Source organism: Chlamydotis macqueenii, chromosome 9 (genome assembly GCF_036417535.1).
Source record: "Chlamydotis macqueenii isolate bChlMac1 chromosome 9, bChlMac1.mat, whole genome shotgun sequence".
Taxonomy (NCBI): Eukaryota; Metazoa; Chordata; class Aves; order Otidiformes; family Otididae; genus Chlamydotis; species Chlamydotis macqueenii.
The window spans coordinates 9,228,549-9,241,383 of NC_141564.1; the positions used below are offsets into that span (position 1 = coordinate 9,228,549).

Here is a 12,835-nt window from a genome sequence, read left to right on the forward strand (position 1 = left end):
TGATACTTCTTTGGTGTTTTATTGGGTGAAGATTGTAAATAAAACAAATAATTGTTTGCTGTTATAAATTAAGATTTTGGTCCTTACTCATCATTTCAGTAAAGAAGAGAAGCAAAGTGAGTTTTCTTACCTGTATCTTTCATTTCTTGTAATAGGAGTTTCTTTTCCAGGCAGAGTTCTCATAATTAATTTTGTCTTTCTCTAGCCTCCCTTTTTTCAGCACAAAGGAAATACAAGATGAGACTGCATGTGCTTTTGATACTGATAGTTTTGAATGTTGCATTTGTTTCTTCATTTCCCTGTTGAAGTAGTTGTAGTGGTGAGTCTTGAACCTATGAAACTCTTACCTAGGAGTACACAAGTAACAGCAGAGGGAGCTTTTGGCTAGAGAAAAAAAAAAAAAGTTACATGAAATGTAAAAAAAAACCACCACAAAACACAATCTTTGTTCTGTTGTCTCTAAGGTGCTTATCAGTTCTGTCTGTCCTGCAGACTTTTGACTGTTCTTATTGGTAAGAACAGATCATCTACTATCTCAGAAAAGCTATCTTTCCTCTTCATTTAACAGGAGCAAGATTTCATCTACATAGAAAAGCTTCTAATGTGCTTTCAGAATTTTTTAAACCTCACAAAGAAATAGGAAAGAGTGGGTGAAAACCAGTGTGGCTTGGTGTTCAGCTCAGTGCTGAAGCAGAGGAGGAAGATTTACCTTGTGTGTGAAATATTTATTCTTGGTTAAAAACTAATATATAGACGCTGTTGCACATACTTGGAAATTCAGATCGGACATACCTGACAAAAACAGTAGTTTGTTTTCCCAAGGTTCAGATGTTTCTTTTAAACTGAATTCACACAGAAGTTTTTCTCTTGGTTTATTTCTTCATCAGGTCGTTTGGAGTAGTTTTGTGGGAGCTGCTTACTGGAGAGATTCCCTACAAGGATGTGGACTCTTCGGCCATCATTTGGGGAGTGGGCAGTAACAGCCTGCACCTTCCTGTCCCTTCCACATGCCCAGATGGCTTCAAAATCCTCATGAAGCAGACCTGGTAAGAGCCTGAACCCCACATAGACCTCAGGCTGGCTCCCAGCTCTTGCCAGATGCCCAGTAAAATCAATGAAACCACAGTCAGCAGAAAGCTCTTGAATACTCTCACACTTGTCAAGAGAGCAATAAGTTTTAATATTTTGGATTCTACTTCCTTATGGCAGCAGGCCTGGGCCCTAGGAGGACACTTGGAGCTTGGAGGAAGTAGAAAGAGACCTGTCTGGTTTGCTGGGTGGGCAGGGCAGGGGAGGGAGTAGGCGGGACACTGTTGAAATGGGCTAGTGAGGGGGAAGGAGCTGAACAGGAGAGAAGTTGGGAAGTAGAGCTTGATGGGAGCCCCAGCAGGGTGACAGTTATCCATTAATTATCTGTCCAGTGTGAATCAGGAACTGGCAGCATGGCTGTCTTCAGTAGCCTTCACAGAGGTGGTTGCTTTGCTGTGGCAAAGTAAGTGATAAAAGATAGCTCTTTGGGAGGAAGAAAGGAGCTGGAAGGAAAGTAGGGCTACAATTTCTTGAGACTGGCTCCAGAGTGAAAGGAAATAATTTTTCACTCTGAAACCGCCTTGTAAGTAACTGGCTTTTGAACTGGACAAAGAGAAATTTGAGCTTTCTGCATGAAACCAGGATTTTACAGATATAGATATGGAAAATGCTTTCAGTTTCTTCCACATGCCAGATTAGAGTTGAAATTCTTTATCTTGGGTTACACATTAATGCTTTGTCTTTGTAATTGCATCTTGACACAGAGTGTAAGTGGTCTTCCCCGCTCCATGAGTTTTGCCAGCCACCCTCCTGATGGCACAAAGGGAAAAACAGGCCAAAGCATCTATGAATCTGTTCAAGAGGCTGTTGCCTCTGAACCTGAGCTGCAGCAGGTCGTGCTTTTGCAGTATCTGTGCTGAAAGTTCTGCCTGGCTGTGCTTCTACGTGTGGCTGTAAAAGGCAGGAAGCACTTTGTGCAGCTCTGAGCACCGAGTACACACACTTGTATCCCCACCTAGTGGAAGTAGGGGGTTTGTAGGGGAGAGGTGGCTGAAGAAGCTGTTTCTTGTCTTGATTACTGCATCCGTGCAGCAAGTCTGGTGGGTTCAGTTCTGAAGCTCAAGTGCTGGTCACTTTTCTCAAAGATACAAATGATTTTGTACTAGAATGTGATCTTACAGAGATGGCCAGTGCATTGCAATACTGTGTAGGCTGAGGTGTGTGCTGTGTGGCAACATAAATACATTTTACATTCACCCTGTTTTGGTGAATGTAAATTATAATTTCTACTAGATGGAGTATTCCCATTATCAAATTTGGAAATTAACAGGATAATGAACCGAGATCTATTTCTCCTTGATGAACAAGTCAGGAACAGTTTTAGTTTGTATCCTGTCTTTCACTTTGTAATAACTTTTTTTTTTTGTATTTTAAATGGTTTTCATCAGAATAGATCATCACAAACAAAAAAAAATGAATACAAAACAGTTCTAGCACAATAAACACATATTCAGCAAAAGAGAGAACCAGAAAAGCTCCTTTGTTGTAATCCGTCAGCTACACGATTCAGAGAATATGTTCTAGTGAGAAACCCTTTCAGAAGGATAGGAGAGGCTAGCAATGTTAACCTCATGTCATGCTTGGGTATTTATCTGTTTTGCTTCAGGCAGAGCAAGCCACGGAATCGTCCCTCCTTCCGGCAGACACTGATGCACCTGGATATCGCATCTGCTGATGTGTTGGCTACTCCTCAGGAAACCTATTTCAAATCACAGGTAACTGGAGAATGGCTCTCATCCATGAGTACAAGAGTTAGCTCCAAGGATCTAATTTCAAAGGCTGCACTAAGTACAGCAAAAGTCCAGATCCATGATTCTAGCTTGATTCCTGAGGAGAGGCAAACTGATGGATATTTTAAAATCTTTTACCCATGCTCTCACAAACGAAGACATCTGCTGACTTTATTCAGAAACTCAGCGTTGTCTCATTCACTTCTCCCTGAGACTGCTGACTTCAGATGTTCTGCTCCCAGCTGTTGTCCCAGACCTGTTGTACAGGAGACTATAAGACTGCTAAGAGTTGAACCATTGCATTTATAGTGAAGACAAGCAGGGCAACCAGTGGGATAAAGAGCTGTTACAGTGCAGTGGGGGGACTGTGGGACTTTCAGGGTAGATCTAAAAGTATGTTCTTAGATTCCTCTGAGTCCTACCAAGTGAGATATTATCTGCTCCCAAGGAGGGAATGAGAATGAAACCTTGCCTCCGGTATAGGGAATCTATACAGTGTTGGGGTGTATGTGAAGAAGTGGGTGTGTTTATTAAAACTGCAAGAACCAGGGTTTCAAGGGGCAAATAAAGTTAGTATCACCCTGGTGACAGTCATTGTTGTCATGAATACAGATTTCCAAATCATAAGCTGTTTACTTTAAATGCTAAAACAGAAGAACGTGTCCTAGGATGAAAACAGCTTTAGGAATTTTAAAAAGTATTTTTTAGAAAATGCAGATATGTTTTAACTTATCTAATTGGAGCACAAAATTGGAAATAGCATTTGAAAATGCTGAAACTAAACATGCTGCAATCTTATTACTCAAAATAATTGAGCTAACAGAAACATGTTTTCAACCTAAACCTGTAGTTTTATGCAGACGCAAAGAATGTTGCCCAAGAGTTTTTCTTTGGTGCAACCAGGGATCCCAATCCTTTGTAAATACCTGAAAGTAAATTGCTTCCCTAGGCTGAATGGAGAGAAGAAGTGAAGAAACATTTTGAGAAAATTAAAAGTGAAGGAACTTGTATCCACCGGCTAGATGAAGAATTGATTCGTCGTCGAAGAGAAGAGCTGAGGTCTGTTGACAGTCTTTTATGTTTACTGCTCACTTTTCCCATCCAGCCTTCTCCAGCTAAATGAGCCCAGCTCCTTCAGCTTCTCTTCACAGGACATGTGCTCCAGCCCATGACTGTTTTCATGCTTGTCTTGTACTCGCGATCCCAAAACAGGACTCAGTATTCCTGGTGGCATAAATTTGGGCAGCCTAAATTCCTTGTGAGTCCCACAGGCATGCCCTAGACCTTGAACACTCCTTGACTAGGGGAAGGCTATAGAGAGAGAAACAGTGGAAGCTGTGCCTGCTCTTGGGCAATCTGAATTGTTTGCTCCAGGCAAAAGAGGCAAAGGCTTGTGTGTTTACTAGGGAATCTTTCTGCCTGAATTGAAGCAAGTACATCCATCTTGGGAGAGAATGCATCTCGCAGTTTGCTGTGAGCTTTCTCTGCACTAGTACTTTCTTTGGATTAGTTATTTCCAGGGAAGTGAACACACTCCCAGCCCACTGGGAGTGAACACAGTGTCAGCCCACTGTAATTAATTTTGAACATAAACCTACTTAAAAATGAAGGCAGAATGTTTATTTAAGAAAGGAAAGTGTTACCTCTGTGATACAAATTTGCAAATATAGTTATGAGAGAAACATAAAACAACAAGTAGCAGTTCTGTGTTAAACCTGAAAAACCAAAGGAAACTTTGTTCAGCCAGCTTGAGGTAGTTGTTGATCAGTGTTCCCTAGCTGTAGGGAGCTTTTGATGGTCACATCATTCAGCTGTGGTTCAAGATATCTTCTGCAAGTATACTGTACTGTAAGAGTATATTGCTGTTTATGAAATATTAACAGATTACTTCTTCCTTTTTTTTCTTTAGAAGCTTACTTACCCCTTCTCTGCAAACAGGATGATCAGGGCTTGGCCAAAGGGCTTATGGGTGCGTGCAAGGCATTTGCAGCTTCTTTAGTGAGAAGTGTTGCCACTCTTTCAAGACTGTTAAATGCTTTCTAAATCATATAATGATTCATTGCTGTATCAAGCTCTTAATCATTATTCAGTGCAATACAGCTGGTAAATTTGACTTCTAGAAGGCCTTTTCCTAAAGCACCTGTACTCTTCTTTATTATCCTCTCTTGGTCCATGTACATCAGATTGTGGAATAATGATTTTTCTGTTTTTCAGACATGCATTAGATATCCGCGAACACTATGAGAGGAAGTTGGAGCGAGCCAATAACTTATACATGGAGCTCAGTGCTATTATGCTGCAGCTGGAGGTCCGTGAGAAGGAGCTTATAAAGTATGTATCTCTGGGCATAATGGCATGCTGTGTCCCTGGCAATATCCCTACAGGAGGAAAAAACTGCAGTTCTTCATTTCTGAACTGTGTAGTGGTACTTGTAGGTTTAGTGTCCCCTGACAAACTTCTGGGGTAAAGAAAGACCTGGCAAAAAGAGAGAGGCCCCTTAAGAGTAGATTACTGCAGACCACTTAGTGCACATATCTTTACCCAGTGTTTACTGACTGGGAGAAAGGCACCTTTCCCATTTGGTGTTGGCATCCTTTGGCCCCTTTGTAAAGGGAAAAGCGGTACTGTTTCTGGACTGTGCACCAGGGCCCTGTTCCAACTGCCTGATGTCTGCAGAGAGAATTTAGAAAACGACTGTCCTTTCCCAGAACAGCATGTTATGTTGTACCCAGCCATAGCTGAGAAACAGGCATGCAGTGTGCTCACAGTGGAGCTGTGTTTCTGTCCAGCAGGAGCTGCAGTTGGATGAAGAGGGAACTGATCTGTTCGGTTTCTTCCCCAATGTTTTAGGAGGGAACAAGCAGTGGAAAAGAAATATCCTGGGACTTACAAACGCCATCCAGTCAGACCAATAATCCATCCCAATACAGTGGAGAAGCTGATGAAGAGGAAAGGGGTCTCCCATAAACCAGGCAGCCAGACTAAACGGTAAGAAGTAACAACCTAGTTCTGTACCCAGAACCAGCAGTAAATCCCCATTGAGATGAGCAGGCAGCTTACTTCCCTTTGAGTTTGATGACAACACAGGACAAGCCAAAGGATTATTCACGCTTTGTGCTGGTCTGATCCCCAGAACCACAACTGTTTAATTATCTTAAGGTAAAAGGGATGAATCCTGCCATTCTTTCTACCTGGGCAGCTCCCTGGAACCGTTTGGTCCATATGGTTTTTTCACAGATGATGGTGCTTTGACAGCAGGTATCTAACCTGTGTCTTGAATTCCTAACCATCCAACCAAAAACCAGTTAGATTATCCTTGACTTGAATTGTGTGGAAATTAGCCAGTCCTCGGGGAGGATGGATTCATTATTGAGGAATTAAACTGGGATTTAAGATTTGGGAATTCATGCTGTCCTTTCAGCTATTTCTCTTCTGCATGACTTTCAGAAAGTGAGACCTTTTTTTTTTTTTTTTTTTTTTTTTTTTTTTTTTTTTTTTCAGAGGAGCTGTCTATTTTATTCTTCCCTTTTCTGGGATTTCCAGTAGTTAAAGAGTCCTGATTAACAGTGAATAATTGCTTCTGAATTAATAACCACATGCACTTCTGAAATGAGCAGGCTGATAACCATCAGCAGATTGGGACCCTATTGTGCTGAGATTGTATATGCACACAGTAAAAGACATGCCCTACACCAAGGTCTTAGGAGGGAGCTATTTTGGGAACAGAACATCAAAATAAGAGCAGAAAAAGGAGAGTATGTGGCAGATACTGGAAAAAGCAGCAAGAAAAGAGTGTAGAGCATGATGGGCTGAACAAAAAGGACATTGAGTGGAGAGAATCAAAGGAAACAAAATGCAGAAGTCAAACAGCTGAAGGGGAGGGAAGCCTGTAGATTTCAGAAAGCAGAATGTGCTTATGGCTACAGCTGTCTCTTCATCCTGGCTCTGAGCCGATGTAATTTCTTAGTTTGTATTTTAATATGTAACTTCTGCTGACTGTCTCTCAGGCCAGATCTACTGAAGTCAGAGGGCATACCCAGCACAGAAGCAGCATCCAATGGCTCACCAGTCTCAGGAAGTCCCAAAATGTCAACACTGGGTGGCAAAAGCCGCTACCGCAGTAAGCCACGTCACCGCCGAGGGAACAGCAAAGGCAGCTACAATGATTTTGCAGGGATCTTGAAAAACCAGCCAGTGCAAGATGATGCACCGCCACCTCCACCTCATAATCAGTCTCATCATCCCAGCCTACCACAGCAACCTGGCCACAGCCATCCCCATGGCCATCACTCACGGCTTCATGCCCACGGACAAGATATTGCAAACTGCGCAAACAACCTAAGGTACTTTGGCCCTGCAGCAGCGCTGCGGAGCCCTCTCAGTAACCACGCGCAAAGGCGGATGTCTGGTTCCAGCCCCGATCTCATCTCCGCTGCCATGGAAGCAGACTGCCGAAGGAATCTGGAGAGCAACGAAAGCAAAGCTGATCATTGGGAGTGTTGCAAAACAGATCCATATAATTCCTGTCTTCAGTGCAGGGACGAGGACAGTAGTCAGGTACAAATGTCATCTGTTGAAACAGGGATGAGCCATTCTCAGTCACCAACATCTGTTTCCCTATATGAAAATGCACAGTTTGTTGAGAAGATGGAGGAAGAGGGCTTCAGCAGCTGTAAGTCAGCATCTGCCCTAGGCACTCCCCAGCACATCGCTTCCTCAGTGCTGCCTTGCAAAGCCAGACCCCTTCAAAAGGTAAGGACAAAGCATTGTGATTTGAAAAAAAATCCCAAAGCTTGCTCCTCTTTTTCCCTCTACACCAAAAGGTGTGTAGCATAGGCTGGTGTCTGGATACAGGATAGTAGCAAAGCCATCTTTCCCACGCACGTAGCAGCAGAGTTACATGTACAACTTTATCTTAAAGAAATCATGCCTAGCTGAACTTCACTTTGTGGTCTAGACATACTTTTAAAGTCAATTTTATTGAGAAGTATCGTAGGCATAATAGAGCACACTGCTAATAAAGAGGGTTGTCAAATGTGGTTTTGGTAGGGCCTAGTTCTCTTACTTGCAATTTAGCCAGTTTTTGTTTGAGTTGAAACTTGGTCTACTGAATTTTTGTTGTTGAAACAGTCTCGAAATGTTTTCAAGCCTTTCTCGAAATGTTTTCAAGCCTTTCTCGAAATGTTTTCAAGCCTTTCTCGAAATGTTTTCAAGCCTTTCTCGAAATGTTTTCAAGCCTTTCTCGAAATGTTTTCAAGCCTTTCTCGAAATGTTTTCAAGCCTTTCTCGAAATGAAGGAAGGGGTAAATGCATTATTTTGGTGATGTTAAATGTAATGCAACAGTTTCATTGAGAATCTGTAGTGCTGCTGTGTCTCGGAACAGAAATTCAACATTTGCCATGGTCTTGGGGATGTGTCTTTGCTGCACCTGCCAGAAACTGTCCCCCTTGATTGAAAGTGGTAGTTCTCATGTATTTTGTGAAGATTTGCAAGAGTCAAAAAGATGTTATGGCACAGTTATACAGAAATAGTTCTTCATTCCTCCTGCTTCCACCCAGGCAGTGAGAGAAGTAGGAACCAGTCTGAGTGGAGTTCAAAGAGCAGGAAAATGGGGCCTAGGTGTAAAAGTGAAGGAAAAGAGAATGAGTACCTAGAATGAAGGGAGGAGAACCTCATATTACAGGGGGATGGGATGAGACAGAGGCTGAGTCTGAATGAGGTGTTGGCAGGTTGGATAGGATAGAAGGAGGCTGTGAAAACCAAAAGTACAGGAGGTGGATTTGGATCAGAAAAGGAGAGTAAAAGGCTCTATGCTCACTGAGGTAGAGAATGGAACAAAACTCAAGTTTTCCTAGTTGGTGAAACCCACCAGCAAAGGCTGTGTCATCCCCCATCCTGCTCCATGATGAACTCATCTAGAAGAGGATCAAAATCATACAGCCAGGAGTGCCAGATCAGCTCAATAATTTATGTGGATTTCACTGTGATACTAATGACTTGATTTGCTTCTGTAAAAATCCAGAACATTGTGCACTCAGTGCCTGCTAAAGTACTCCAGTGTATTTCAGTCAATCACTCCAAATTCAGAAATGGCAGCACTAAGACTGCCTGACATAATCTCCTGGTAAGAAGAGATCTGACTCATTTTTCACAGATATGCAGGTTATTTTCTTGTTGCAGTGCGTTGACACAGTGACTTTGTCCTGGAGGACCAAGAGGCAGCCATGTAGTTGCATGTTTTTTCTTTCACAAATGTGACACCATTCTTGTCCTTCTTTTCTTTCAGAGTGGTGATGATTCTTCAGAAGAGGAAGAGGGTGAAGTAGACAGTGAAGTGGAGTTTCCTCGTAGACAAAGGTAAAAGGTGAATTCACTCTAATCTCTCTTTGATGGGACAAAGCTCAGGAGCACTGTGATAGCAGCTGCACACCAGCATTGAAACTGTGGAAGGTGCTGGCAAAAGAACAGAACTGCATTCAGTGCGTCCCATCTGCCCTCAGTGATCCTTCATGTTCACTCACTGTTTTCAGCCTGTTCTGAGATGTTTTCTCCAGCACAGCTTTTCTGCTGCAGGCTGTTTGTAGCACAACTTGATCACACTTGATAACGTTATTCAGCCTATAAAAATAAGCTGCTGCAGCTGTTTCACCACTCAGACTTACTGGATGTTGGGACCTTTTGTGAAATCTTTCAAATGTTGTTTATTAACTCTTGCTGCGGTGGGGCTGACTCCGGTATCTTTGTAGTGGAATTCAAGTAGGATTGAAGAGCCAGGTGACAACACAGCCAATCAAATTTGGTGGCATTGCCTGTAACATAAGAGACTTGAGGGTGTGTTTCTACCTAGGCATAGGTAATAGCAGGCTTTACAGACCAGTGCTCAGGAAAGAGATCATGGAATTGGTCCCGTAGCTTTATGAAAGCAGCTGCTTGAAGTGCAGAAGTGATCCAATGGGCAAATAGGTCAAGGGATGTTAGGAAAGGAGCAGAGAAGAAAATAAAAGTTTCTCTGCTGTTATATACATCTATGGCACACCTGCAGCTTGAATCCTGAATGCCACCTTCATTGCCCCAGTTCAAAGACCATGTTAGAATTTGAAAAGGTATGGAGAAGTGTGACAAGAATGGTTAGAGATGGTTTCCATAGAAGAAGAGATTAAACCCCTGAGAAATCTTTGTCTAGCAGAAAGGGAAGCAATACTGGAGGTGCATGAAATTGTGAGTTATGTTCAGAAAATAGAGGAGGAATGATGCCTCACATTCCTGTTAGGGATGCCTAGTAAAGCAGACAGGGGGCTTAAAATGAGCAAAAGGAAGTGCTTTTTCCATCCAAAACATTTTCAGATGCGGAGCTCATTGTCAAGGTATGCTATGGAAATCAAAACATGAACTAGTCGTGTTAAATTTATGGAGTATAGATCCATCAGTGGCTGTTAAGCACTGTTATCTGGGTTTGGTCTCCAGCTCAGAAGTCTGATCTGCTGAATGGTACAAACCTGGAAGATATGCCAGGAAAAAGCAGGCTCTGCACTCCCTGTCCTCGTGCTTTTCCCAGAGTATTTCTTCCTGCCTAGGGCTGGAGACAGACTGCCAGGCTAGATGAGTTTTCTGCCTCATACAGTTCTTGTGTGATTGTTGCTTCCTCTGTGATTTACTAACTTGGAAGACAAATTGTTTTTCCTGAATTCAATATGATGACCTGTTGTGGGTCTCCCGGCATGTTCAGTCAACTGATATTTTGTACCATTACTGTTGAATCCTGGCATGAGGCAATTTCCACATTCAAGTCACTGTGAGCTTGCTTTTTGAGAGCACATACCTAAATTCTAGCCTGGCTGTTGAGATCACTGCCAGGTGCAGATATTCCCAGTTGAATTAGCTTGAACCCTACAGTACAGCCTTTCTTTGGGAAAAAGGACTGTTAAAAAAAAAATATGCTCCAGGGCAGATCAGATAGTATGAACTTGTAGCAGACAAGACTAAATAAGAGCATATTAATTTAAAGATGCAGATTTTGAACTAAATTCAAAACGTCGTAGATTTCCATAGCTCCAAGATGTGAAAGGCAGCCCAACACTTTGCAGAGCTCTTGCTGCCAGCCTTGCAGATCAGTTATGACTCAGCTGGAGATGTGTTCTTAGAGTGGGAAGAGGCTCTTGGAGAGTTGATGTAAAGCCTTTTCTAGAGATAGGACCTGTTTTGCTCAAAGACATTTTTGGAAGGATCAAGCCCTTAGCCCAGTGTGGAGAAGCAGCTAGACAGTATTGTATGCACTGTTCCTGAGTGATACCTGGTAGGGAGAACAAGATTGAGCAGCCTGGGCTGCTGTTACAGTGAGTGAGCCCTGTTCTTATTGGTGCTGAAGATGCCAGTTAAAAGTTCAGGTGCAAAAATCTGCTCTGCATTGCATGCTCCAGAGAGGAAGATCAGAGGTTTGTTGGGGGAACCTGTGTAAGGATGTAGCAGCCACTCTGCATTCACTGCACTACTAATGTTGTGAGGCTTTTGATTGTGATATATGTCTCGAAAGAAAGCTGCTTGGTACCCGTGCTGCATGTCGGAAACAGAGTTCCTTATGTTCAAACTGTAATGCTGGGCTGGCTTGCCAGCTCATTCTTACTCTGTGCAGTGAGAGTGTGCACAGAAACCTGTCCACTGAGAAGCTATAACTTCTCTATCTGGCAGTGGGCTCCTGGGGACAGGCTCACCCAGAGCTGAGTGGGTACCAGAAGTGTGGTCTATTGAGGCCAGTTGTAGCAGGGTAGCCAAACATAGCACCCAGGGAATTGCTTTTCCTCTGCAATCAGAGGCACTGTGATACAAGCTGAACTACTCTCCTGGTTTGCAGACCTCACCGCTGCATTAGTAGCTGCCAGTCCTACTCAACCTTCAGCTCAGAGAACTTCTCTGTGTCAGATGGAGAGGAGGGGAACACAAGCGACCATTCGAACAGCCCGGATGAGCTCGCCGCCAAGCTGGAAGATGAGCTGGCTGAGAAGCTGGAGGACATGTTGTCCCAGACTCCAGAGATCCCCATTGAAATCTCCACCCAGTCTGATGGGCTTTCAGACAAAGAGTGTGCTGTGCGGAGAGTCAAGACTCAGATGTCTCTGGGCAAACTTTGTGCAGATGAACACAGTTGTGAGGTGAGTTTAATTATCCCCTCTTCCGTCTACTGAGTAGAAAAAAAAAAAAAAAAAACCAACCCATAAATCGTTATGAAAAAGAATCCAAGGAGCAGAAAGTTGGATGACTGCCTGGGAAATGCTGTGTTAGATGTACTACAGCAAAGCAGCTGCTTAAATACCCAGTCTTTCTCATACTCGGCCAGATGAGTAGACAAGGGAAAGTAGCACAAAGCAAGCTTAACATAATTTGCCAGTCAAGAAGAGTGTGATATTGGGAGGCCATCAGATTTGCAGTTGCATTAAGTGGGATAAAAAATAACACATAAAGTAGATAATGAAACTGAATGGATATAAACTATCTGCCTCAAACTTGTCCATCAGCAGCCTTGCTGACAAAGCTAGAATTATTTTCTTCCTTTTACTGTCTTTCAGTGTTCGGGAGGGGTGGGGCAGAGCCTGCTGCACTATCTTCTCATAACTCCATGTCTGTTTGGTAGTGCTGATATTTTTCTGCTGTCCCCTTGTTGAGGCGAGACAGTGACCTTTGGCAGGGCGGCTGTGTGCTGTTGCTATCTCCTGTGTGCTGCCAGTCTCTCCTTCTCTGCTGGTGGTGACCTTTGCCTGTCTGCTGTTACAGATTGGGATGGTGTGGTTGATCTGCAGTACAGGAATGTTGCTCAAGTCTTCCCCTTTCCTTTTGCTTTGCAGAACCCAGCACAGTTCGGAGAATCAGACTGTGACTCTTCTGAAGGGGAGTGTTCTGATGCCACAGTCAGGACCAATAAGCCCTGCAGCTCTGCTACTTGGTAATACAGATCTCCCCCAAAGCTTCCTGATACTGGCATTTTGATTTCCCTGAGGTTCCACTTCATTCCCCTTCATCACAC

General features: G+C 43.2%; 1 protein-coding gene across 1 annotated transcript in view; it reads left to right on the forward strand.

Annotated features, from left to right (window-relative positions):
* The window catches only part of MAP3K13 (mitogen-activated protein kinase kinase kinase 13), a 55,223-nt gene that overhangs the window by 38,571 nt on the left and 3,817 nt on the right, over positions 1-12,835 (forward strand). Inside the window, exons 7-15 of the mRNA XM_086754416.1 lie at positions 888-1,046; positions 2,696-2,804; positions 3,769-3,878; positions 5,034-5,150; positions 5,670-5,807; positions 6,827-7,571; positions 9,107-9,177; positions 11,669-11,966; positions 12,657-12,754. Coding sequence (XP_086610542.1) covers positions 888-1,046; positions 2,696-2,804; positions 3,769-3,878; positions 5,034-5,150; positions 5,670-5,807; positions 6,827-7,571; positions 9,107-9,177; positions 11,669-11,966; positions 12,657-12,754 — 1,845 coding nt within the window. The remainder of the gene's footprint in view (positions 1-887; positions 1,047-2,695; positions 2,805-3,768; positions 3,879-5,033; positions 5,151-5,669; positions 5,808-6,826; positions 7,572-9,106; positions 9,178-11,668; positions 11,967-12,656; positions 12,755-12,835) is intronic.